We start from the raw sequence: 25,644 nt of genomic DNA, 5'->3' as shown, positions 1-25,644 counted from the left end.
TTGCGTTGTCATGGTAGTGTAAAATGTTTTTTGAGATATGAGGGAGTGGACAGCAGCACTTTCATGTGTGCTATAAGAGATCTGATCTCAGCTCTGGCTGGTAATTAGCCAGGCATGGGAATGAATCTCAAACACTTATTTCAAACTGTGAGAGCCAGAAAGACCTATGATGTGCCTTTGGCACATTACCTTTGTGTCTAAGCAGCACTAACCTGGATGCTGCTGGTGGAGAAGCCTGGAAAGCCCTGCCAGCAGTGTGCAGTATGCAGGGAGGCTCTGGGTTTGTAGTCTTACTCCTTGTTAATCCATGTTTGTCCATTTCAGTTAATCATCAAAGTGTCCTTCAATGAATCTTTCTTTGTAGAGGTTATTGATAAAGGAGACATGAAGTGACAGACTGAGATTTATTTGCCACAGGTGGGTATTTTGGCTTTAGGGTAAATTTTGGGTTTGTTCTTGTCATTGCTGGTGCTGATAGATTTACATCTTTTGGCATTAGCTTCTGTCTATTGAATGCAGAGAAAATGCTTTATGAATCTAAATTCCCATTTCCATTACACATCTTGGTAAAAGACTGGAAGGAATGTGAAAGTTGTATTTCCTTACTGGGAAAAAAAAAAAAAAAAAAAAAAAAAAAGAAGAAGAAAACACCTGCTTTGTGATTGTCAAGAAAACTGTTGCCATATGCTGCTGGGGGTGTTAGTCAAAGATGACCATAGTGCATCGTGCTTGGAAGAAAAACTTTTTATTTAAACTATTCCTTAAAACAAAACAAAACAAACTCAAAACACACTACTCCAGATGTGACTTTTGTAGCCCTAATTTAGTCCCTTCTCCTTCACCAGGCTGACTAAGTATGCCAGAACTCAAGCTGGAACCACCTGCATCACAAGCAGCTTTCTAGACCCAGACAGCCCTTGAACCGCTGCACATCACCAGTGCATCGTTACCCAGGACTGCCCAGATGCTCCCTTCCTCCTAGAGGTCTACACTTGTTCTTTTAGACTGCATCTACACTAACAAGACCAATGCATGCTTTCATGCTGTCCTGCTACTGCCCAGGCTTTTAATTACTAGCAGGCGTAACTTGGCTCTGCTCTGTACAGTACAGTAGGGTGTGCCTAGGTTGTTCCAAACATGCAGTTTGGATGATGCCGCCTTGGACTGGGAGGAAGAGAATTTAGCTGTATCGTTGCAAATCACATTACTGCTTGCTCTCAGACCTAGCAGACAGGCACTGGACAATTTTATTTACTAATACAAATATATCCTGAAATAACTGAATATGTTTTGGTGACATTTTTAGGATGAAGTTACTTAGTCTCAGTTGTCACCTATTTCTGTTCAGTAGAAACATGGAAATGAGCTTTTAGAAAACTAAAATCAAACAAGGTGCATGACACCTTTGGCAAGTGTCTTAGTCCTCTTGATATGCACCAAGTGCAACCTGGAATGCCTGCTTTCAGAGAGATTAGAGAAATTTCTGATTTCTGAAATTATTTTTGACTTCTGGCTGAGCTTTGGCAGGAGTGAAGGTGTGGATCTGTTCAGAACTTGAGCTTTAGGCTCTGAGGGACCTTGAAGACAGCCTAGGCTCAGTGTAGACAAGTAAGTGATTTAGGCACTTCATATTTACATGTTTGTAGTCAGTTTATGTCCTCTTTAAAGTACTTTGGATTGTCAGATGCAGTCTTTTCACATGACTTTTCAAACACTTAGAGCTTCTATTGGGTCTGACCTTTTGTCAAAACATTTAGAGTGGTTAATTATTATGCTAGGGTTTTCACTGTGTGAACAATGACCTCTTTCTTTCCTTGAAGGATTGTTTGTCTGATTAGTTGGTTTTGTCCAATATTGTTAAGAAGCCTTGACTCTGGCTTCTTGATAAATAAAAGCTGTTTCCTGATCCCATTCAAACATTGAAATCATTGTTAAATTTTAATAATGGCCTAAGAAAAATTGTGGAGTTTACCAGTACACATTTATTCCAAATATAAATCAGCATAAATGGTTTAAATGGTGACTAGTCCTATGAGCTTAGTTTAGTAAATTCACTTGAATGTTTTGCATGCGTAAAGAAAATAGAATAGAAAAGGAAGAGCTGCAAGGTCTGCAGGTTTAATTAATTGGCAATGTATGGGATTTAGTGATATCTGCAGTATGGAAAGGAGTGGGCTCACACACCCTGTTGTGGTAGGTGCACTGTGCCAAGCTTGGTTCTCAGACTAGTGTATGACTTTCATGTGACTCAGTAAAAAGTGTGCATGTGTAGGTGTATAAACTTCTATGCATGTGGTCTTATATATGGAAAAGCATGTATATGGGCCAGACTTAGATAAAAATACTAATGAGCCTGGGTGGAACATACTTTTCCAACTCCTGTTATCCCAGACAAGATGTAACACAGTTCTTGGGTGAGTTTTGATGAAAACTCACATTAGAGTTATAGGCATGATTTGGACAGCTCTATTTCACTCCTTTGTTCCGGGGTTTCTTTTGTGTTTGGTTTTGTTGGTTTTTTTTAAAAATTTTTGTGGGGGCAGGAAACGTTACCTTTTCATACTGTATTCTGCAAATGTTTTAAATCAAATTATTATTTTTAATAATATTGAGATGCAGTGTAATTCTGATATTCCAGAGAAGATGTGCTTTGACTTGCAAGCCAAAGCATCTAAATTTAAGTGTTGGCAAGGTTGGAGTTCACATGAGAGGTTATTTTCTAGGCGCCTATCACTGCAGATCTACTGAATTCAGTTAGTAAAACATGAAAAGCTATTCAGATGACATAATTAGGGTTAGCTGAATAACTGGAAACTTCCTTGACAATATTGATGAGGCCTCGACTGACTCGGTTAGAGACCTGTCTCCCTTGTATATGCTGATACATACATACGCAAACAGAACATAAAGGCAGGACTAGTAATTTAGAATAAAATACTAAAAATATCATAAAAATTTCAAGAAAAATAAAAGCATTTTCAATACCTGACATTAATCTTTACACTTTTTGGTTTTGAACTTACAGCTCGGTTTAGCACCAAAAGGGCAAATTATGCATTATCAAAAATAAAATGTAATTCCTTGCCAGCATGAATGTCAGGGACCAGAGAAGATATTCAATGTAGCCCTGTCAAGAAAGCCTGTCTGGTGAGAAAGAAGGATTTTTACCTTCAAAGGAATCAACTGTGTCCCAATGACATCTAAATTTGGATAGAAATTATTTGCCTATACTGTAATAGAGATCCAGAAGACCACTAACATTTTAGTACATAGCTGTCTGATAAATCTGTCCCTTAGTCTCATGGAAGCAGTTTGACTGCAAAGATTTTCAAAAGCTCAGTCTTTCATGAGACATGGGACAGGACAGCCAAGGTAAATCTGGGCATTCCCTGGGAGTAATGCTCAGAGCCAAAACCCGCTTTAATGGAGATGTGAGTAGGAAGGGCAGTCTGTGGGCTGCGAGGCTATAGGAGAAACCGTGGACTTGGGTACATAAAGTAATGTTTCTAACAGCTGGGCAAGTGAACTTTCTGAGTAAATGAATTTCTCTGTTCCTGTCTATGGTCTTCAACATAAACCTCAAGCCAAGAGTTGTTTCTCTGAAGGTGATGCAGTTTCCATATTATTATTTTTTTTTTCACATCTTCCTTACCCAAATTCATCTGGTAGCTCGCTCAGCTGGCCTAAATGCTGCCTGATGGCTAAGTATTGAACAGCCAAGCCTTCCGGCCTCTCTGGAGCTGAGATTTCATAGGAATGGATCTTCCATTAAACATCCTTATTAGAACAAGATCAGTCCTGCCTCCTTTTCTGCTGCACTTCAATCCCTCAGGATCCCAGGGATGCTAACAGGGGGCCTTGCTGCTTTGTGCAGTTCTGTTTAAGGCAATCCCCAGAGGAGTGGTAGCTAAAGAAAACTGTCTGCAACCTGGGGTTTTAAAAATAGAAGCAGATGGCTGGAACGCTGCAGCCAGCTGGGCTGCAGTTAGCAAAAGCTCATGAAAGATTTTAAGGTCAGCCCTGCACTGTGGGAACGAACAGGCTGTGGTGTGTTTGAACTGGAGGCTGAAAAAAGAGCCACAGCGGGAACCGTTCTCTGATTCGTTTCAGACACTTTTAGGAAGGTTGTTCTGCTTTTTTCCCTTCAGCCAAGCAGACTGGAGACGCGACTGAGTTTGCTGCACTATGAAGAACTTCCCTGTCAAAATGCTGCATCCCTTTTGCATGTGTTTCTCCGCACCTCATAATATTTCCATACTTTTTTATTTCAGATCTTCTTCATTAACATTTACCCTAATATGATTTACCTTTCCTCTGCTTCATACTGGAGCATGTAATCAGACCAGTCCTATTTTTGCATAGATACCTAGCCCTGATGACGATGTATTTCATACCTTCGTCACTACCTTAACAGAAATTTCTTCTCCCAGCTCAGTACCATCTTTCCTCATTGACCTTCAGAGCAGATGTTCTTCACCCATCAGCACACCATACAATCAGGAACTGGGCTGCTCAGCTCCCATCCTTCTTGCAGAGCTTCTGGTACCTCCTGTATTTCAGGACATAGCATCTCCCTTGCACACTCTATATACTCTGGGCTTACTCCATCCTGCATCAAACACCCTTTAGGAATGAAACTATCTTCACCCTTCTGTTCCTATTTTTTTGACCCCAATCAAAATCTAAAACCAAATCTTAGATCATCACCGAGACCGGTAATTCCAGCATACTCCTACCTGGAGAGGCACTTAAGCATAGAGTTGGGTTTAAACCTGGACTGCTGAAAGGAGACATTTGTGAGAAGGGAAAATTAGAAGTCAAACACTGGTATAGAAACCAAAAGGAAGGATAAGGATAATTAGCTCTTCAGGAGACTTGGCCTGAAGTGCAGCCAGACTCCATGGAACAGCCTGGTTAGCACAGGCAGTTGTTGAACAACCTGACTTTGAGAGACATATACAGTATTTTCGTCCTTCTCCCAAGCTCTTTCCTATAATGTTTTATCATTTGCTGGATGCAATGCACACCCAGGTTCCTGACTCCAAGTTCTCACTAATCACCTCCACAAGGGATACAAGAAGTATTATCAGGGTCTGAGGAGACATGGGGAATGAAAGGTTGAACTCAACAGGGAAGGCAAGCAGCAGATGGAAAAGACAGTCTAAATCTGAATTCTGTTGAGATGTGAAAGAGCAGCACCTCAGACTAGCTGGTGTGTAAAGCAGCACAAATAGTTGTCTTGAATTCAGTCCGCTCCCCTTAGGCTAACTTATGCTTTGATACAAATAATGCACGCTGTCCTTTGAGGAACACCAGTTATTACCATATAAATGGAAGATGATTACACCTTATGTTTTCCCTTGCTTATTTCTTAGGAGCATGGTATAACCGTATGCTATAATATGGATATCTCAGTAAGAAAATTTCCTCCCTTCTTCCTGAAAACAAAACAAAACAAAACAAAATCTATCTAATTGAAAAGCTATCTAATTATTAAAAGTACAAAATGCAGGGGATATGGGTGAGAAGAGGTCACTAAGAGGAGGAAAGTAGCAGAGAAGCCACTTCAGAGGCAGGAGGCAAATAACCAAGAGCTTAAATTTATGCAGTTGATCTGTTGTTTCCTAAAGTGTTCCAGAGAACACATGATACATGGGAATATACATATCTACTGTCTGGGTTCTGCTTTGCTGTAGACTTTTTTTGACTATTCTATGCATTTATTTATCATGGATCAGCCTCCTCTCTCATCTTCTCTTCTAAAAAATCTAGTAGCATTCTGAGGTGTACAACTTTGACTGGGACCATAAATGATGGAGCCTTTCTTTTGTTTCTATTATGCTCTTTATCTTGATTTTCTTTATTTTTTCCTTTACCACAGAAAAAAGGCATTTTCCTTGAATATATGAGGTTTGAAAAAGATGGCCTAAAGCATTTTATATACCTGGTTCTCCTTCTTAGTTTTTATCTAGGACAATTCCATAGCACACTGTAGAAGTTATTAGCTGCCTCACAACTGGCTGAAAATATTTGGATATCCTGCTTTGTTTCTTGCTTTGATGCAGCCATCTCATTAGAAATTGAATTGCCTACAAAAATTAAGCTTATACACAAACAGGGATTTAGCACAAACTTAGCTACCTGAAGGCAAAGTGTACATTTTGTCCAGCAAGTGATAAACATTCAATGAAATTGCAGTGGTGAAGGACGTGCGAGTGATCCTTTTGATGATGGAGAACTGCAGAAGATGTGTGTTTCACAAGCACAAAGAGAAAACCACGTCCCACACCCCCAATCTGTCAGGGCAGGACTGTGAGCCTTTTGCAGATTGTTACCGATGCAATCTGTGAGCAGCAGAAAGGCACACCATACGGTGGGTACATTACTCAGTCTGTTGCTTGCTGGCGTTATGTCACTAGGGAACACACCTCCTCGTGTGAGCTAAAAGAGGAGCAGGAAAACCAGTATTTACTCCAGCAAATGTAATCTGCAAACATTTTCTCCTTGGATTAAGTCATTCCATGGCATTGTGAACATGGTATGGCTCTGTCAGATAGCTTAGAAACAGCCTTTGTCTGAAACAGGGCCAAAAGAAATGACGACGGCTAGACTAGGTTGGAGCTGTGACTGAAAGGTTGACAATAGTTGAGGTGGGAGAGGGAGGCTGGAAGAATGAGACCAACAGGGAAGTATTGCTGCCCCCACAGATAAGTCATTTGATGGAAAAGCTTTGCCAAGCAAAGGTTTACTGTACTGGAAAGTGCATTGTATTCAGACCTCACAGCTGCTGTGTGTCAGAGCCCTGTGAGACAATTGCTCTCCTGCATCATGGGGATTTATTACATCTAGTTCCTTTGGGTCCTTCTTGCAAAGCATCCTTTTTACTGTCTGGGAAAGGGAGATGAACAGAACATACTGTGATTCAGCAGAGGAAAAATGTGCTTTGAAGACGATCAAAAAGCAGCCTGAAGATACTGGGGGAGGGGGGATAAGATCAGTAAGGCTTGCCAAGGTAAATTGCCATGATGTTGGCCTCGGTGTGTTTGACACAGTGAAGTTTCTCCCAGGAGTCTTCTCTCCCCTCCCTGATTTTACCAAGGGCAAACACTAATTCTTAATCTCCCAGTGTGACAAAGACAGTCTTGGGATGGAGATTTCCCTTCTCCCTTTCCCAAGGCCGGCTCCGAAGAGGTGCAGAGACCCTTTGACGACTTGACAAACCGCTTTCAGCACCATCCAAGTGCATTTCTCGCTTAGCCCCTTCTCCCTCCGAGCGGGGAGGACAGCCAATCTACTTCTTTACAAAGTGGCTCTGTGTTGTCCCTTTGGCATCCGGAGACACAGCTTGTTACTAACCAGTGTGAAGGGCTCTGTTCTTTAAAATAAAATAGGTCCTGCAAACAAGCAGAATAAGGAGACAGTGAGGCACAAGTGACTTGCCAGGATGGGATGCCCAATGTGTTTTCTCCATCCCTGCACTGAAAAGCTTGGGAAGTGTGCCCTGCCTTTAATAAAAATAGCCAGCAAAGAAAAGAGCTGGGTAAGGAAGGGGTACCACCATGGCTGTGGTCAAATACAAGGAAAAATAATGATTTGGTAAATTTTATTTAATGATTTGGAACAACTCTTTTATATGGACTCAGTGCTGGTCTCTGAAAGGCTTCCGTTTCCTCACAGCCACTAAAAGTGGGGACTGGCGTTTCAAACTGGATCAAAGTGGGTTTTTACATTTCAAATAATCTGCAGGTTCCATATGTCTTCCAGAGATATTCTAGCATCCTCTGTCACCGTCGTCATAACTTGGTGCTTGAAATAGCATGCGGATGTGCGTGTGCGAGGGTGTGCGTGCATGTGTATATAGGAGTGTTTGCATGTGTACATATCTACAGATGTAATTTCCTAGCCAAGGTCTAGGGTGCAGAGTGCCAGCTTGGTGTTGAGCCAATATTGTTGTGTTCTGGGAAAATACACAACGAGAACTTGTATTTGAGTTATGATAAGGGTTCAATTTAATCGTAACAGAAGCCAAGTCATCCCAAATTAAAACTTAACGAAGACTGTGATAGCAATGAGGTTGCAGCATGTAGTTCTCAAAGAACATGAGCTAATGTCTAGAGAATGAGAGTGAAGGAATGGCCCTGGATTTTGCTTCTGGCCCAGTCACCAATTCCATTTCTGGCCTCAGACAAATCATGTTAGGTAATATTTGTTATCCTGGAGGAAAAGGAAGCAATGTCCAAGTAAGAGTTGGTTGAAAAAAAAACCAAACTAGAGGATGGTTGCAGAACTTCAGAGTACTTTAGTCTTAAAGCATAACATGCACCTAAATGTGGATGTAGAAGAAAAACAGCCAAGTTTGATCCTTCTTCCCTTGAGGTGAGATTTTCAAAGACATTGGACTAAATTAAAAACTCAAATTTCAACATTAATTTCTGGGAACTTTGCTCCTGTTTCACTCATATTTCTGAAAACCTTGCCTGTGATATGTCATTGCCTCAGTTTCCCTCCCTCTGACTTGGGAGAACTTCTATGCCAAAGCAGAGATATGTGTGTAGAAATTATTTATACAACCATTATGACACTAGCACTCTCTAAAAATTTTAATATTAAAACTAGAAAGTAACTTTATATTATCAGACAAAGGTGCTATGAAGTTTAATTACTGACTTGCAAATACTCTGAGATATAATTTTCAGATCATGTTTATTACTGTTATTTTATTGACATAATTACACAGGTTGAAGTTATAGCCAGTATTTCTAGCTTAATATCAGCCTCTGGTTTTGAAAGTTGAAATATGGTCCTTGTTGCACTGTAGTCCTGAGGGTGTTTTTAGTGTTATAAAAAGGTATGGCAAAATTCAGGGCAATACCTCAGCAAGATCTACATCATACAATGTAATGCATAACTCATTAAAAGGATACTCTGGTGTCCCACTTGATCTGAGATTTCTTCTTCCCTCTTCACATTGTACAGAACTTTTTATTGTTTTAATTTCAGTTATCCTATCTATATTTTTCTTTTTCATTACTCAAAAGCATTCTGTGTAGTGGCTGTAGACAAAAGACTGCAACATGTTAGTTGCTGAATGTTGTATCAACTCTTCTCTTGAGAGCTGTTATCAAGGAAGAAAAAAGAAGAAATGCTAAAATGTTGCTGTATGAAGTATGTAGTTGGTCTAATTTCCTTCTCTGAGCTGGAAGAATAGAAAAGAAATAGACACCAATAATCATATATTTGAGTATTTAAGATGCCTGACTGATAGCACTGTGATCAGGTACTTCTGCCCTATTTGAGGTTTTTGAAGATTTTTAAAATATGTCTCTTACTTTCATAATGTTACAAGTGCTTCAGAGCAGATGAATATACTACTTATGTTGTTTTGCTCTTTTAAATGCAGTCTTCAACTCACTCGTGTCCTTTTACAGCTGCGCTGGCACTGCTCTGATCTCATGGATGGCTTACAATAAACCATGTTGTATAACAGCTCACTCTCTTCCTTCATAGTTGTTCCTACTCACCCTCTCGAGAATTATTGCTCAAACTCTCATCTTTGGTCACGAGTCTGCCCTTTTGCCTGAGCCAAACAGAATGAACTTCTGACCTTTTCAAATGCCTAGAAGACAGATCCAGTAGTTAGGGACTTGTGCACAGACACGTTCTTGTGAAACTGGGAGGGCTGCAAACTTGTCACCCAACAACAGAAATTGCCCATGTATGCACTGTTAATGTGAGTAAGACGAACACATCAAGAGGTAAGTTGCCTTGTACTCATGGCTGGTGAGAACACATCTACCAGACTGGATCCTGACAAAAGTCAATGAGCACAAGAACTAGAGCTTGATATGACAACTGAAGTTTGAGAATATTTTGTGCTTGAAAACTATGGACTGCAGTTGATTAGTCCGTTTTCACAGAACACTATCAGGGTGTTCTGAGATATTCTCACTCAAGGATTAAGAAATGCCTTATGACAGAGCTGGGGGTCAGCAATATGGCCTAAGAGTAAATTTCCACCCTTTTCTATCAATGAAGTGATGTGAAAGCAAGAGGTATAGAGCTGAAAGGTCAGTTGTTGCTTTTGGGGTGGGTCGGGGGGGTGAGGGGGAAGAGATTCCAAAAGAGAGGGGGAAAAAAGAACATAAAACCCACCTGTTTATTCTATAGCAAGTGGAACATAGACTTAAAAAAACCCCAAGCAATACTAGTCACATAGTCTTTCAAAAAGGGTTTATACAAGGAGTATGGCCAATGCATACTATGGTAACAGCCAAAGATAAAAAATACTACTAATCTTTTAAAGAACCCAAAGTCAAAGAACCCAAACAACCCCCTCTAAGTTAAAAGTTATTGTATGTGTATTGCAGGGTGGAAGCAAACCAACACTAAAATCAAACCCCAAAGCCATCATCTAGAAGGTTGCCAAAATTTATATTGCACATTTTACCATCTGGAGACAACTTCTTTCTCTGCTGATACTCACTCAGACTTTCAGTAACACCATGTGAATGTGTGTGATCACAGGCAAGCAGCGATCTAATAAACATGATGAGATGCCAGCTGTCAACACTGGAGTCTACAGTTCTGCAGACACTCATTCCGGTTGAGACATTCAAGCATCTTGTGTCACACAAATCAAGCTGTTCCTGACACTTCATCCTCTTACCCTGATCCAAACTTCAGATCACATAGTCACTTTAGTGTGAAAATTGCACGTAGTTCATGTGTAGGGCCAAGGTGTCAGGGATGATTTCACTACTTGGAACTTCCCGGGAAATGAGGTATGCACAGTGTTGTTAACAGAAATGGTGAATCAGTCTGGAAAGCAGATTTCTGCTTTTTTCCTTACTATGCACCTAAGGGGGAAATGTGTGTTTCTTTTCCCTCGTCAGAGCAAAGTAGTACATCTCACTGTAACTGCCAACCATTCAGAATGCTGCTCGTTATTACATAATGAATGATGAATCTTAAATTACTGCAAGTTCACACTGATTACTGCTCCTCATTGCTATGTGTTATGCAATACACAGATAAATAAGGAAATTTTTGAGCCTTCTTGCTCATTCTCCAAGGTCATTCCAGAGGAGAATAGCTGTTGCTGCAAAATTCTGCCATCCCTATATCCTACTGCACCAGCTTCCCAGAAGTGGAATAGATTTATAAATGGTTTCCTGCTTCTGACAAGACTTCTTCGATAAGTTTACAACTCTGCTTTGTTTGCAGTTTATTTCTTCCTGTACAAGTCTCTGCTCCCACCCTGGTATGGAAGTGGTGTTTTGCTAGCATGTGGGTATCCTGACAGAGGGAGAGGGGAATGAAAGAGGGAAATCACTGCACTTCCCTTTTCTGATCAGGGAACAAACTGGAAGTTTGATGGCTTTTGTTATTTCAGAGGTGAATTGGTCATGCTGCCCATTCCCAGCACTACGGCTCAGTCATTCTCTACCCTTTCCTCTACAAAGCTCAAAACCCCACAAAATCAAGATAATGCCTGTGGGTTGACTTCCCGCAGGCTTTTGATCAGATAGGAGAAAATAATGGTAGAATCCCTTTCTTTACAACACTAGACAACTCATTGACCTGGAAATCCCATAGTTCTGCAAAAACTGATCATTTCAGTGAGCAGGAGGGACCAAGGAGCTGCAGAAAATCAACAGGCTCAAGTCAGCTGATGGCCACAGTGCTGCAGGTATGGCCAACTAATCTGCAGATGGCTGCAAACCTCAGATGTCTTAGGGAATGAAATGAGATAAATTTGAGACAAATTCTTGTAGGTGGAAGATAGAAGCTGATTGATTCTTTACAGGCAAGGTCTTCTCATCCATGCCTTGCCTGGAGAAGTTAAAATGCAATTCAAGTCCTTGCTGGCATAGCTACTGCAGAGAGCAGAACATTACAAGAAATAATAATAATAAAAAAACCCCTAACAACAGAGGCTGTATCTCACTTCCTCTTTTTCAAGCATATCTTTCTCTGCCAGCTTTTGAGACATTTCAGCTGCTACAGATTCAAGTTCACTGACCTTGCATGCCTACATTCATGTGCAGAGCACCTTGAACCCTTGCGTGAACTGCTCTGTGTCTGCTGGGCCAAGGTGTAGCTGCAGTTTGCATTCTGAAATAATGTGTAAAATTCTCCAGGTTGTTTCTTACTCTCTAGCCTACCTTTGGATGAAGCGTCATGGTCATTTTGGTCACGTTTAGGTCTTAATGGGAGAGAAGCCTTTGACATAGCATTGGCTTTTACATGGCATTCAAAACAGGTTTTTAAAATTCTAATATTTTTGTCATGATATGCTTATAAACACTGCAAGTTTGCTGTTAAGTAAGACAGAGGGACTAGAGGGAGCTCAGAGAAAGCTGCAAGAATGAAGAAGCTGGGCAAGTAAGGTCTCAGATAGAAACCTTAAAGAACTGGGTTGTGATTCCAGAGAGAAAGGGAGATTGGTGATTAACTGAGGATGGCTAAAAAAGAAGTTACATAAGAGACAAGCATCAGTTATTCCTTCTCATCATTATGGGCAGAAGAAATGGGTTTACAAGACAGCAGGGAGGAATTAGATCAAATATTAGGAAAAACTTCATAACTACCAGAAAAACTAAGCTGTGGAGCTGGTTGCCAGGGGAGGATGTGAATCACTATCAGTACCGATCTTTGTAGTTCAACAGCCATCTGTCACAGAATTAAATCCTCATTGCCGTGGTGTTAGATTAGGGTTAACATACTTAGTTGCCTCAGTTATTGTAGCTAGAGCGAGTCTTGCATAACTGGTATTCATAATTATGAATAATCCAAGAGAAACCTGCTCTTTTTCTGTTTGTTTGAAGGTTTTTTTTAATGTTTCCTGGGGGTTTTGTTTGTTTTTCTTTTAATGTCCTGTGTCCATGAGGGACCGTGTAATAGAACAACTTTTTTTCCCCTCCTATTTATACATTGTTGAAAGCCATCAAAATATGGCAAATATAATGGAGTAGGAGGAGAATATGCCTCATGGTAATTTCAGTAAACCTCCAAGATCTGTGTACCCCAGTACGCTAAGTAAGCTGATACTCCCTTGTAAGAAAAGAGGTGCAGATATGCCTTGTCAGTCTAAATGACAACAGAAAGAAATGTCATGGTGAGGTGTCCCTTCTCTATTTATCAGTGCTTACCATTCAGTATTATCCAAACTGTTACATTTCAGCACCACCTTAAAAGATGATAAAAAAGTGAGGATCTGTAAGGATGATATAGCAACGTGCTAAGAGATACTTCGAAAACATTCATCAGGTGTGGGAGAACTTTTTGAAGAAATTTTCTTACATGTGACAGTCCAATTCTATGAGAAAGACACAAGGCGCAAAACTTGTCCATGGGTAAATTTCTTGAACTAGTTTCACAAGTATCACTATTTGGACAGATATCTCTTCCTTTCTTCTCTGTTGCAAATGTGGATTATTTTTTTTCCCTTATTCAGGGCTTTAGTCCAGAAAGATACATATTTCTGAAAGGTACCAGAAGCTTTGTGGAGTAATCAAAAAGAACAAAGTTGACCAATTCTGATTTTTAAAGATGGTGCTAAAGAGTGGGAAAATAGAGAATTTGTAGGGAAAAAAAATATTTTCTTTACAGAGAAAACCCTTGAGTCTGTGTGAAGTCCTGGTTAAATGATGGAGCTAGACAGGTGTCAGACTCAGTATAACTAATAGACCATAGATATCCTGAACTCTCTGAGGAGGCTGGAATGGCTTTTTGTTTTATTGAGTTAATCTCAACTTTGGTCTTTCTACTAAGATCTGAAGACAGTTTCAGGATTTTAAATATGTAGTCTAAATTTAAAATAAAATCCTGAGCTTTCTAGAAAGACAGTTCAAACCTGTACTTGAAAATACATTGAATCTGATGGCTGGTTGGAAAGCAGCTAGGCAGAATTTATTCTCCCACAAAATCAGAAAATGTATCATAATTATCATGGTTTACCCATTTACATACTCATGTTTACTTTCATATGTATAAATGTCATGTTGTTTTCCTTCAAAAGTTATTATGCCAGTACCTCCCTAAGGTGAAAAAATTGTCTGAGCTGAGAACTATTTCTATAGTACTTAGGTTTGTAAGGAGAGATTGCTTCCATGTTATTATGTCATTTCCTCAAATAAGGCTCTATGTTGCAAGATGGGGTAGTTAATTATGGTTGCCTTTATTCTTCAGTCGTTCCTGAATTACCACGTTGTGTAATTACTCAGTTACTACTGTGTAATCAAAATAATAATATGTTTCTTACTTTTCTCATTACTACTGTAACCAATGCCACCAGAACCCCTACTTTTTGGTTCAGCATTTTACAGTGTTGAACCATCTGCAGAAAAACCACAGGCACAGGCTTATCCATGGGCCATGGGCCACCAGGAGTGAACACTTGACTTAACTCATTTTGTGCTGCTGCTCACACAGCGTGGTCAACATCATGACAACCACCTGGGTATCACTGACTTAACTATTTGACTGTGCTCAGGGATAGGTCTTCTTCCAGTTCAAGCTTGGAACTGTGTAAGTATGACAACTAATTTCTAAGTCTCTAGAGATTAAAATCTTGGAGCAAGCAGAATAGGTCATTGAACTCACACAAGTTTTGACCCTTTTTCCAGTGGTTAATAGCTTTCCACTTATTCCAGAAGCAGCATATTGTTAATCTTTTAAGTTGGTGTGGTGGGTTGACCTGGGCTGGATGCCAGATGCCCACCAAAGCCCCTGTGTCACAATTACAACAACAGAAATTCCTCATCATCATTCTACATTTCTCTCCCTAGCTATGTTCAGTCCATGTTTTCCTGTTACCTCTCCCAGTTACTATCCCTATCCCAAATTCCTCATGGCCAACACTGGGCACCAGAAGGGGCTGCAGTGGGTTGACCTTGGCTGGACACCAGGTGCTCACCAAGCTGACCTATCACTCCTCTCCTTGGCAGGAAAGGGCAAGAGAAAATAAGATGGAAAAAACTCAAGGGTCAAAATATAGGCAGTTTAATAAAGCAAAAGCAAAGGCTGCATGGAAGCAAAGGAAAATGGAAGATGTTGCTCTCTACTTCCCATCAGCAGGCACGGTCCAGCCACTTTCTGAGAAGCAGGGCTTCCGTACGTGTAGCAGTTACTCCAGAAGACAAACATAACAATAAATGCCCCCTCCCTTCTTCAATCTTTTATATCTGAGCAGATGCCATATGATATGGAATATCCCTTTGGTCAGTCTGGGTCAGCTGTCCTGGCTGTGTGTTCCCCCCCAGGATCTTGCCCACCCCCAGCCTACTGGTGAGGGGGGAGTGTTGGAGAGGCAGCCTGGATGCTGGGCCAGCTGCTCCACAGTAGCCAAACCCTGGTGTGTTGTCACCACCTTTCCAGACACCAATATAAAGCACAGCACCACGAGGGCTGCTGAGAGGAAAGTTAATTCCATCTCAGCCAGACCCAATACAGTTAAGAACAAGATCTAGACTGAGATCTGAACACCTTATTTTCAGCATCTAAATATTATGTATGCAGAGGAAGAAATTTCTGGGATAGGTGCTTAATTCACTTGTCCTAACATCATGCCCACTGACATTTGAGAAACCTCAGGGTACAGAGGACACCCGTGCTGATGGAGCTAGGGAACACCGGTACTATTCCTGACCAGCTGGAAGTTAAGTAGGATGAACCAGAACTTATCACATATCAATAGTCACATATGGTCCGGTACCAACATCCAAACTCACGTTAAAGTCCATGGAGACCTCTTCAATGTGTCAGGAGGCAATTTTCCATCAGGAAGAAAAAAAAAAAAAAAAAAAAAAAGGCGCTGCCAAAAGAGAGATATTCAGCTAACAAGCAAGAGTCCAATCACACTGCAGTTCATTGCAGATCATGAGACAGCAGAACTCTGTGCATTCACAATAAGATTTGTTAATGGGCAACACACAGAGTAAAACAGAACCATAGCATCATGCCTTTCCTAGCAGCCATGGTTAACTAAATCCCTTTTTGTATGCATAGTACTCAGGTTCTCCACCTGTCAAGGGGGTAAATATATAAGACCAAAAAAAAAGCCTCCCAGATGTTGGTATTTGGTCTGCTTTTTGTTCAGCTTCTCCCATGATTAGGCTGATCAGGGCTTTACTTATTGTCTCCACCTGTGGTCAACAATACAATCAAAAGAACAGTTCGTGACCTTCCCAAGGTAAAAATAGGCTATGCAATGGCTTGAAAGAAATAAACATAATTTTGCAAAAGAGTGGGTTATACTTTAGGTTATACATTTCAATGTGGCTTTAATTGCCCAAGCTTCTTCCTGGACAAGAGTAATAACTAACTTTAATAGCGATTAGTGTCGGCTAATGAAATAACTATCCACATGCTTAATGAAATGCAAATTTTTCTTCATCAGTGACTTTTGCTTAGTGTCTGATGAGGAAAGCAGCAGTTTATTAGAGCATAGTTAGGAAAATAATACCTTACTGCTAACATATATTTTCATTTCTTCAATGAAAATATAAAGGTAACTAATAACTGTTATTGCTGGGCTTTTTAGTTTATTAACATTCTGTTGCTGTATGTGATTATCTGTATTATATGTAATTGTACTAATAATTGTCTTATTCTTTATTAGGGTTTAGCATTCAATACCCAGGACATCTTTTGTTGCATGCTTTTCTGCCATTATTTGATATTAACATTAGACCAAAAAGCCTAATGTAATTGCATTTTTCCTAAATCTACCTCAAATCTATGGGAAATTGTCTTCTTATTTTCCATATTTTCTATTAATAATGTATATAAAGAATCAATAAACCACATACATTAACACAAAAATATCTTCGTCACAGTGTAAAATTATGTCTCCTCTACACGTTTCATGTTCATTGTTATTCTCACCATTAAAAGGGAGAACAGAGGCACAGATGTTTTTGATAGCCACCTGAGTCCACTGTGTAAGGGTTTAGGAGCAAGCTCAGTCAGTACATCAACCTGAGCATCCACAAGAATTATTTAGGTTGGAAAAGACCTTTGAGATCATCAGGTCCAACCATTCACCCAGCACTGCCAAGCCCACCACTAAACCATGTCCATAAGCACCGCATCTACACCTGTTTTTTGAACACTTCCAGGAATGGAGATTTCGCCGCCTCCCTGGGCAGCCTGTTCCAGTGCTTGACCACCTTTTCAGTGAAGAAGTTTTTCCTAACATCCAATCTAAACCTTGCCTGGTGGAACTTGAGGCTGTTTCTTCTTGTCCTGCTGCTTGTTATCTGGAGGAAGAGACCAACTCCCACCTGCCTACAACCTCCTTTCAGGCAGTTGCGGAGGGTGATAAGGTCCTCCCTAAGCCTCATTTACTCCAGACTAAGCAACCTCAGCTCCTTCAGCTGCTCCTCATAAGTCATGTTATCGTGGCTAAAATCAGAATTCCCCCAAGGACATCACCATCTTCTGTGTCCATGAGCAATATTGTGCCACTGAACCTTTCCAACCAATGTTCTCTTATCCACGTTCACTAAACCAGAGATTAGATGAATCCATATGAGAGAACAACTCTGGGAGAGGGAACAGTTAAGGACAGGATGCTGCTTTTCAGATTATTCTGTATCAAGTACCCATGGATTTGCTCCTTACCAAGAGCATAATTGAGATTCTTGTTCCCCCTGACTACCACTTTTTTGTGCCAGGAACTATTCCATTGATTTAGAAGAGTAGTACCATGTTTATACCTTATTCTTATTCCTCTCTTCAGTGAAGACAGGTTGTAATTTTACAAGGTTTGTAACATTTGCACAGTGAAGATCATACTGAAGTTCATTGCAAAGGCATGGGAGGTAGTGGCAGCTTTTAATCTGTTTTCTAGAAGAAAAATATAGGAAGAAAATTTGCTCTTTTCTGCCATTAGCTTTTGAACTTCTCAAAAAATAATAAAAGGGGGCAGGAAGTAGAAGAATTAAACCCATTGTTCTTCCCAGTGTGACCAGAAAATTAATTAGTGGTATGGAAAAGAAAATAGCACATTTTTATAAACTTTGCTTTTCCCCTCAAATTCTCATTTGTTTCAAAGGCCATTTACTTTGCCCACCCTTGAAGACAGCTCTGTTGGCAGTGCACTTCAAGGATCAATCTCCTGTGACTGCTGGAAATCCACCAAAGTACAGGGGAACAGGACTTGAAGAGACTTCAAGACATCAACTAATCCACTGTCCAGCCCCAAGGCAGTCTCAGTCATCACTCCCATGGATATTTGTCTGATCTTTTTCAGAAACCCTCCAAAGATGGAGAATCCACATTTTCTTCATTTGATTTATCAAAGGCTTTTCCAGTCTTAACTGCCAGAAAGATTTTCCCTGACATCCCATGGACAATTTCCCTCTAGCATCTTCAGCCAGAGTCTTTTTGTCCTCTCTGACATGGGAAAAATTATTCCTGACTCTTTTCCAAAGGTCTTTTTATAATATAAGACATGTCATGTACCCCCTTCACCTCTTCTGGCAAAACCATTGCTTTCCTTCTGACCATTCCCCTTACAGTGCTGTTTCCTGGCCTCTCCAAAGCCCCTCTGCTTTCCTTTAGAGTATTTCCAGCAGATCTAAAGCTTTCTTGAAAAACACTTCAAAAATAGTCTTCATCATAGACCAGTCAAATTGCTCTGGCAATTTGACTGCTTACCATCATGAAGTATTGCTTCAAGTAAGAAATAAGTAATACCTTTGTTTATACACCAAATAATTTTGCCTTTCTGCAGTACTGTAACATCACTGACATAATTTATCCACCTTGTTAACCACCTTGACCCTAAGATGCTTTCCTGAAGGCCTCCTCTTTAAACAGCAGCCTCATAGTTTGTATTTGTGTGCTTGAGTTTTTCCAGCCCAGTATTGCTTTTTGTAGCTGTTTCTGTTATACTATATCCTAAAATTATTAATGTAGGAAGTGGATTACATTCCTTCTCTGATGTAAGGCACTGGTGGAGTACGACTAGCAGATAATGACAGATGATGAATGTAAAGACCATTTTTAGATCTTGCAAGGTCTTGATGACCAACTGATTAAATGAGAACCCAAAGAGAGTGCTGTTTGGACCACACAGTAATCACATTTCTGTAGAGCTGGGAAAAGTAATCAATATATTTTGTGTTAGAAACTGATGTTCTATCTGGCTGAGACAACATTTCACTTAAAAGGGAAATAAAATTTCCTCAACTGAAAAGTTTCAGAACCCTTTATACTGCTTCCAGATGACAACTAGCCTTGGAAATGAGTGTTTGTTATATTCATCTACTGGTGTCAAGCCCAAATAACAGAAATGAAGAGAAACTGGTAAACAATTCAATATATTCATGGCCTGTACCAGAAATCTGGAAATTCTCTTCTGTTCTTCTGCAGAAATTATAAGATACATGGATATGCTTCAAAGCACATTTTTATTGGCTTTCTTATTTAAAATTAATTTTTATTTAAATTTAAATTAAATTTTTTGGTATTTTTTGTGATATGATGGACCACCAATAGTGAACATTAGACAATAGTTAACCAATGGACTGGTAAATCAAATGATCATTCAAAGCTGTTTCAGAGGAGAACAGTGTTCCTACCTTGAAATCCAAAATAAGCCTATTAAAGCTGAACAACGTGTTAATTTTCTAACATCATTAAAAGAAGATCCAAAGGTTCAGTTTATGTTTATGTTTTTTTCTATTATTTTAAAAAAAGTATTTTCATTTTATGTTCAACTGGGTTTTTGTTTGTTCTTTTGGTGTGGTTTGGGGGTGTTTGGTGGTGGGTTGGGTTTTTTTTGTTGTTATTGTTGTTTTTCTTTCCATTTTGCTTTTTCTCTGAAATAGAAAACCACCACCCTCCACAATTTCTGTTGGCCTATTAAAAGATACAGAATTGGTTTTTTCCAGCTCTGGGTGATTGTAGAAATGTCTGATACATAACTTCTATGAAATGTGTATCAATAAGGACTTTTGGTGACTAGGTGGCAGAATAAAAAAGTTCTTGTTACATTACTCTATGTATACTAACAGCCCTACTACTGAATTGCAGCCTCAGCTTCTAACAAGCAAATGGAAGGGAAGCCTTTTTACCTGTAAATAAGAAAATCAAGTCAAATATCACTGATTAAACCTTTGACCATACCAAAGTTGAAAGCAATAAGTGTGCATGAGAATCCACTTCAATCTATAGTTTTTCAGTAACATGCTGCCATTAAAAAAAAAAAAATGCTAAGCAACCCATTTCCATAATCTGTAGTGATTGCATGTATGGATTTATGTCTTCCTACTTCTCCATGCAAAAACTTTCGTTTTTTTTCCTCTTAAGCAAAGTTTTAAATACAGCACTCAAATGACAAGATGTGTGTCTGAAAACATCACCTGATGTTCCCTAGGTAGCCGCAAGACATGGTTTCAGGTTTGTTTCAGTGGCGCCTGCCCTCTCCTAAAACTGGCCCCGGCTCCTCTACCAGGGGCTGCCTTCTCCATTTCACTGACAGCATTTACGAGACACGGTGAGGTGGACTGGGAAACTGATTCTTCTGGGGGGGGGGGATGTTTATTTCTAGTCTGGATGAGCTCCCTGCTCCAGTTCCCTGCTATGCCCACAAATAGCTCTGGCAGGGAGTAGGCAGCCCAAAGAAAGTTGAAAGGGGAAAGGAAAGAAGTGCTGAAGCTAGCACTGTGGTCAAGTAACTGTGCCATAACCCTACTGCCAAGCTGGAAAATTTATCCCAGTGGAAAAAAAATCAATCAGGCACACTGGTGCAAAACCCTAGTATGCAAGTGCTTAAACAGATTCTATTTAATTTAATGTGATCAAGAGTTAATGCTCTATGTTTTGCGCTATGTTTAAACAGCTTTAATTAAAATCCGTCTGCTCGTTTCATACACGGTGTGAGTGAAATGATCACCCTTTTATACTGCTTTGCAAAGAAAAATTAATTCCACTACATAATTATGACTCTGCATATTTTTGATCTTCAATATTTAAATGCTAATTCAAGGCCCCATTTATAAAACTTTTTGAAGCTCTGGATTGTCTAAAGTTGCCCTGTTTCAAACATTCCCTTTTTCCTCAGAAACTAAACATTTATCTGTCACGTCTGCACAACAAAATTGCCTATTCTTGGAGCTGTGGTTAAACGACTTAGACCCAGCCTTCCTCCCCCCATCCCCTCCCACACCTTTCCTCTAAATTTCAATAGTTTTAAAGAATTATCATGGCAATAAAAGTCTCTGGTAGACAATGCTAGAGGCTGAAATTTCCCTTTATTCCACAGCAGGTTTGCCTTCAGTATTACAAACTCTATCATGGTGTGCTCGTGGGTCTGACCTTGGCAGACCACAGAAGCAGTCCTGACTCAGTTTTCCATTTTGACCCTGCTGATGGGATTAACAAGTTCAAGACAAAATGCTGACTCTAGCCCTTTTCTCAATGCTGAACACTAATACCTTTTTCTGGGCATGATCTTTGGGAAATATGAAGCTGTAGCAATGTCATCTCAGAAACCTTGACTTTTTAACTCAATTGTTTACTTTTAACTTTGGAAGCTCCACATGGTTTGGTTTTATTTATTCTTTATTTTAATATCACTATAATAAGTTATTGTTACTTTTTTAGGTAAATGGTAAAATTGTGAAATATTCATGTATAGTATTAAGGTTTCGTCCAGCTTTCCACCATCATTAGATATTGTTAATTGCCGTGGAAATGTTCTTCATAAATTTCAGATAATATTGTGCTGGTTACTGGTTTATACCATGGGTGCAATCTAGCCTTACTACCACCACCCGGCACCTTGTGCTCAAGGAGTCAGTGTCCAGCTGTGCACATTGGTGGGAGAGGGAATTTACTCTCACCTGTTGACATGTAAGTGCAGTGGCATGGTGGGGAAGGTAAAAGGAGATATGAAGCTGAGTCTTGCTTAAGGCAAATCAGGTGTATATGAGCCCTTGTATTCTCAAGGCTATGAAGAGAAGACAAAGGTGGTCTAAAAATAACTACACACTTGTTCTTATTGCCTGGGGAAATCCAACTACTCTGTTCAGTGAGGCCATCAAACTTTGATAGTTTATTTGGGTTTTATTCAGTTTATCATAACCTCCAGCAACCAAATTGGATTAACTAGGTCAAAACAATGCAATTTACCGCAGACATTTTCAAAAATGGTTTAAATAAAATAAAATAAATAGCCACATTTCAACTGTGCGAGATTAATCTCTGAGTAAACATCCTTGTAGCTGCAATAATGGAGGGGATCTTGCAGAAAGAGAGAAACTGGCAGAAAAACCCGAAGAGTTTTAAATAAGTTTGGGATGCTGTTCTGTGTGTAGGGAGAAGAGTGCAGAAACAGCGGTGGCAGGGCTGGGAGGAGGCAACAAGCTGTTGTGAAATCAGCCGGTTTCTTACAAACTACATGAGTTAGTAGCACAAGCTAAAACCGTTCCACAAAAAGCAGCAAAAGAATCCTTGAGAGAGTTGTGAAGATGTCAGACTTTCTCCTTTGGGGAGAGCATGTCTCCCCTGCTGCATATTCAATATCTCCCCTGCAGGACTGCAGTCCTAAAGGCAAGCTGCCAGCACTAGCAACCTGACAAAGGAGCTGCATGCAATAGGGAATGCATTGGTCATGGAAGTGATGAGTGGAGAGATGCAGTAATTACTGATCTATCAAATGTTTGTCTCTGCTCAGGAGAAGTGTGGGAAGGGGGCTTGCAGGGGTGGTGGTACTCAAAACTTGGGTACAACTGGTGGGAAGTGATAACTTTGTGCCTGTGGAATACTGATCCTTCAGATGTGCTTTTATGGTAAAACTAAGGAGCTCAAAGTTCTGTACGTTATTGAGAAAGCTTTTTTTAAATGGAAAAAAAAAAATCATTTTTAAGGGAAAATAAGGCCCATAAGATCATTACTTTCTTTTAGACATGTCCTTCTCCTTAACCACAAACAGCTGGAAATTTGCACAGAACAGCGACAGTAGGAAGGAACTCATTTTAATGGAATGTCTGTGCTACAGATCGGCAGAATTAGGCTGAAAATACAGAAAAGCCAGGTTTTCCAAAATGACCCACGGTCATCAGAATCCTTGCGTGGTGGATTTCAGCATGAGATCCCTCCGTACGAATGCTCACTCTCCCTGAAAAATGAAAGCCTTTTCAAATGTCTTACATAGGGGTCTGTGCTCTGGTACATTGAAAAGTGGTAAGTAAAGCCTTCTGTGGTTTTTATAGGCATGACTTCAACAACACTGAATAAAAACATATAATGGTTAAGATGTGGTGGCTGAAATGGAAAATTCTAATGTGCACACCAAAAGTTTACTCACAGGCAACATATTTTTCTAATATATGGACCAAAAAAGTGCATCTCCATGAAATGTGAGGTGTTGCTCATTTGAAACAGGACTGCTTATGATCCTTTTTCAAACACTGCTTGAAACGGCTGGAGGGTGCATGATTTGTAGAGCATTTGTAGGATAGCCTAAAGACTTTTAACTTCAATAGCACTGATACATTACAGGAAACCTGATGGATGCTCAGCCAAATATTTTTCTTTAATCTGGAATCTCTTTGAGAGGGAAAGGAGAGGGGATGTGTCTGAGTACAGTAACACAGCCTCTGCTGGCATGAGCTTGTGATGACAGCACCAGTCATTATGGTTTTATAAGATTTTTCAAGTAATATAAAAATATTAAGTATTTGTAAGGCAGCTGAAACTCCCTGTTGTAGTCTCACTATTGAAAGCACTTTGAGTACTGTAAATATTCAGGTTGTCTACCTCCTGAAACGGTAATAGGAGCTAATCAACAGAACACTGGTAAGGACTGAATACTGTTGCCAGCCATTATTTTGAAGGTATGTGGCATGGTGAATTAAGACTGTGTAGGTTCAAATTCTCTTATCAGCTTTTTTATAACTTTATGAACTGAAAAAGTAAATTTAATACTATGGGATGAAAATTTTCTATGCTATACTTCTGCAGGGAAATCTTTCAATTTTCAAGATTCAGTGGCTTCTGAAATGAGATTAGGGAAAATATCAGAATTTGCCCATGATAAATAGACTTATAAGTGTTGATTTGCAAGGTCTAGAGCTTCATCCTCTGAAAGCAGATGATGAAAATTGGCAGGAGGACAGCTCCAGTTTTATTTTAGACATCCCTGTGAAAGCTTGCCTGATTTAGGCAAGGTATAAGGCTTTGGGGGAAAATGAAATAAATCTTTATGCACACACTGAAAGGAAAGCTTGCCAATCTCAGCTCTCCAAAGACACCTTCTTGCATTGCACATATTCAGCTCTCTTGCAAGATTCAAGCTACAACCAAGCGCCCTGTAGACTTCATCCCCACAGATGTTTCCAAATGTAGTCAAGTTCTGCTTAAGTACAACTTTAGTTCCTCAAAGCTGTGGTGACCCTAGGAGCTGGAAGGCTCCTTTTCAAGGTCTCAGCATTCCCCTACCCAACCTGTGTAGATAAGCAGTAAGGTCATTTGAAATTAACTGCAGAAAGATGAGCATGGAAGAGAGACAAAGCTGTGTCAGAGGTGCAAACAGGGTTGTAGAATTGATCCTTGTGGGAAGATGGGAGCTGGGGTTACAAACTCATTTTGAGGAATGGCATGATATGAGAACAGAAGAGTGGAGAACAATTTTTTAAAGGTATTTCATGTCTTGTGTCTCTGATTTTGCAATGTTAACATCTGCTTAATGTTGTTATGGAATTTGAAGTCCTTCAAGATAGTATAAATTGATAGACAAGCTTTCATATCCAGACAGCATGGCTGGAGTTCAGCCAGCCTTACGACATCTAAACATTGCACATTTAGCTCTGAGTGAGGCTGGGTACTTCCAGAGTGGGATTCATCTGTCCTGTCTTAAACCTTAGGATGAGGGGAATAAACTGCGCGTACATATTTTTATACTTCTGACTAAAGAAGTTTTGTAGTTCAGATTCAGACACTGAACTTTCAGAAGTATTAAGATAATTGAGAAAAATCCCTTTTGAATTTTGCCTTAAAATCAATGTGCAACAGGTTCCCAGCAGAATTTGTGTTCACATGCCTGTGAGTATTTTTTGATCCTATATTTTAAAATATAGGATCACGGTCATTATATGCCATGAAAACACTCACACACAGATACCCAGAAGTCACACTATGAAATGTGTTTTATTAGAATAAATTGACACTAACATTAGCTGTCAGGAGATGGTTTCTCTTATGCCAGACGTATTGTTTTAATACAGGATTAGCATCATTTAGATGTGTTCATCCATACTAAAATAATTTTGCATAAGAAAGAAAAAAACAAGGGTCTTGCCAGGAGGTACATGATTCCCATAATCTTGGGATCAATCACTCAATTCATCCAGTCCAGTCTCTGAGCATGCAGCAAAGTCCAAAATGTAGAAAGCAGGTTACATACAGCTTAGAGAATTATTAATATTTATTTCCCACTTCTCTGCAGTGTTACGTCAATTCTGTGTAAAAAGATAAATGCTTCAAATCAGCAATGGACAGGAGGAAGGGAAGTCAAAAAGCAAGTGAAAGATACTAAGAAAGGCTAAAGAAGTGAAATTTTACTTGTTTTGAAACATGAACTCTAGTGCTTTATACCACTGTGCTCTCTACACCCTGAGTCTGGCACTGCTT

At 39.8% G+C, this 25,644-nt stretch overlaps 1 protein-coding gene across 1 annotated transcript in view; it reads left to right on the top strand.

The window, feature by feature from the left end:
* LOC308063974 (growth hormone-releasing hormone receptor-like) overlaps positions 1 to 25,644 on the top strand; it is a 494,830-nt gene that overhangs the window by 3,917 nt on the left and 465,269 nt on the right. Inside the window, exon 1 of the mRNA XM_080387720.1 lies at positions 1 to 25,644. This exon is cut by the window's left edge and continues 3,917 nt beyond it. Coding sequence (XP_080243846.1) covers positions 25,588 to 25,644 — 57 coding nt within the window. The 5' untranslated portion in view covers positions 1 to 25,587.

The sequence above is a fragment of the Falco punctatus genome (assembly GCF_963210335.1).
Source record: "Falco punctatus genome assembly, chromosome: 4".
In the NCBI taxonomy this organism is placed as follows: domain Eukaryota; kingdom Metazoa; phylum Chordata; class Aves; order Falconiformes; family Falconidae; genus Falco; species Falco punctatus.
The sequence above is the reverse complement of the archived record's forward strand: the minus strand, read 5'-3'. Positions and strand labels throughout refer to the sequence as shown.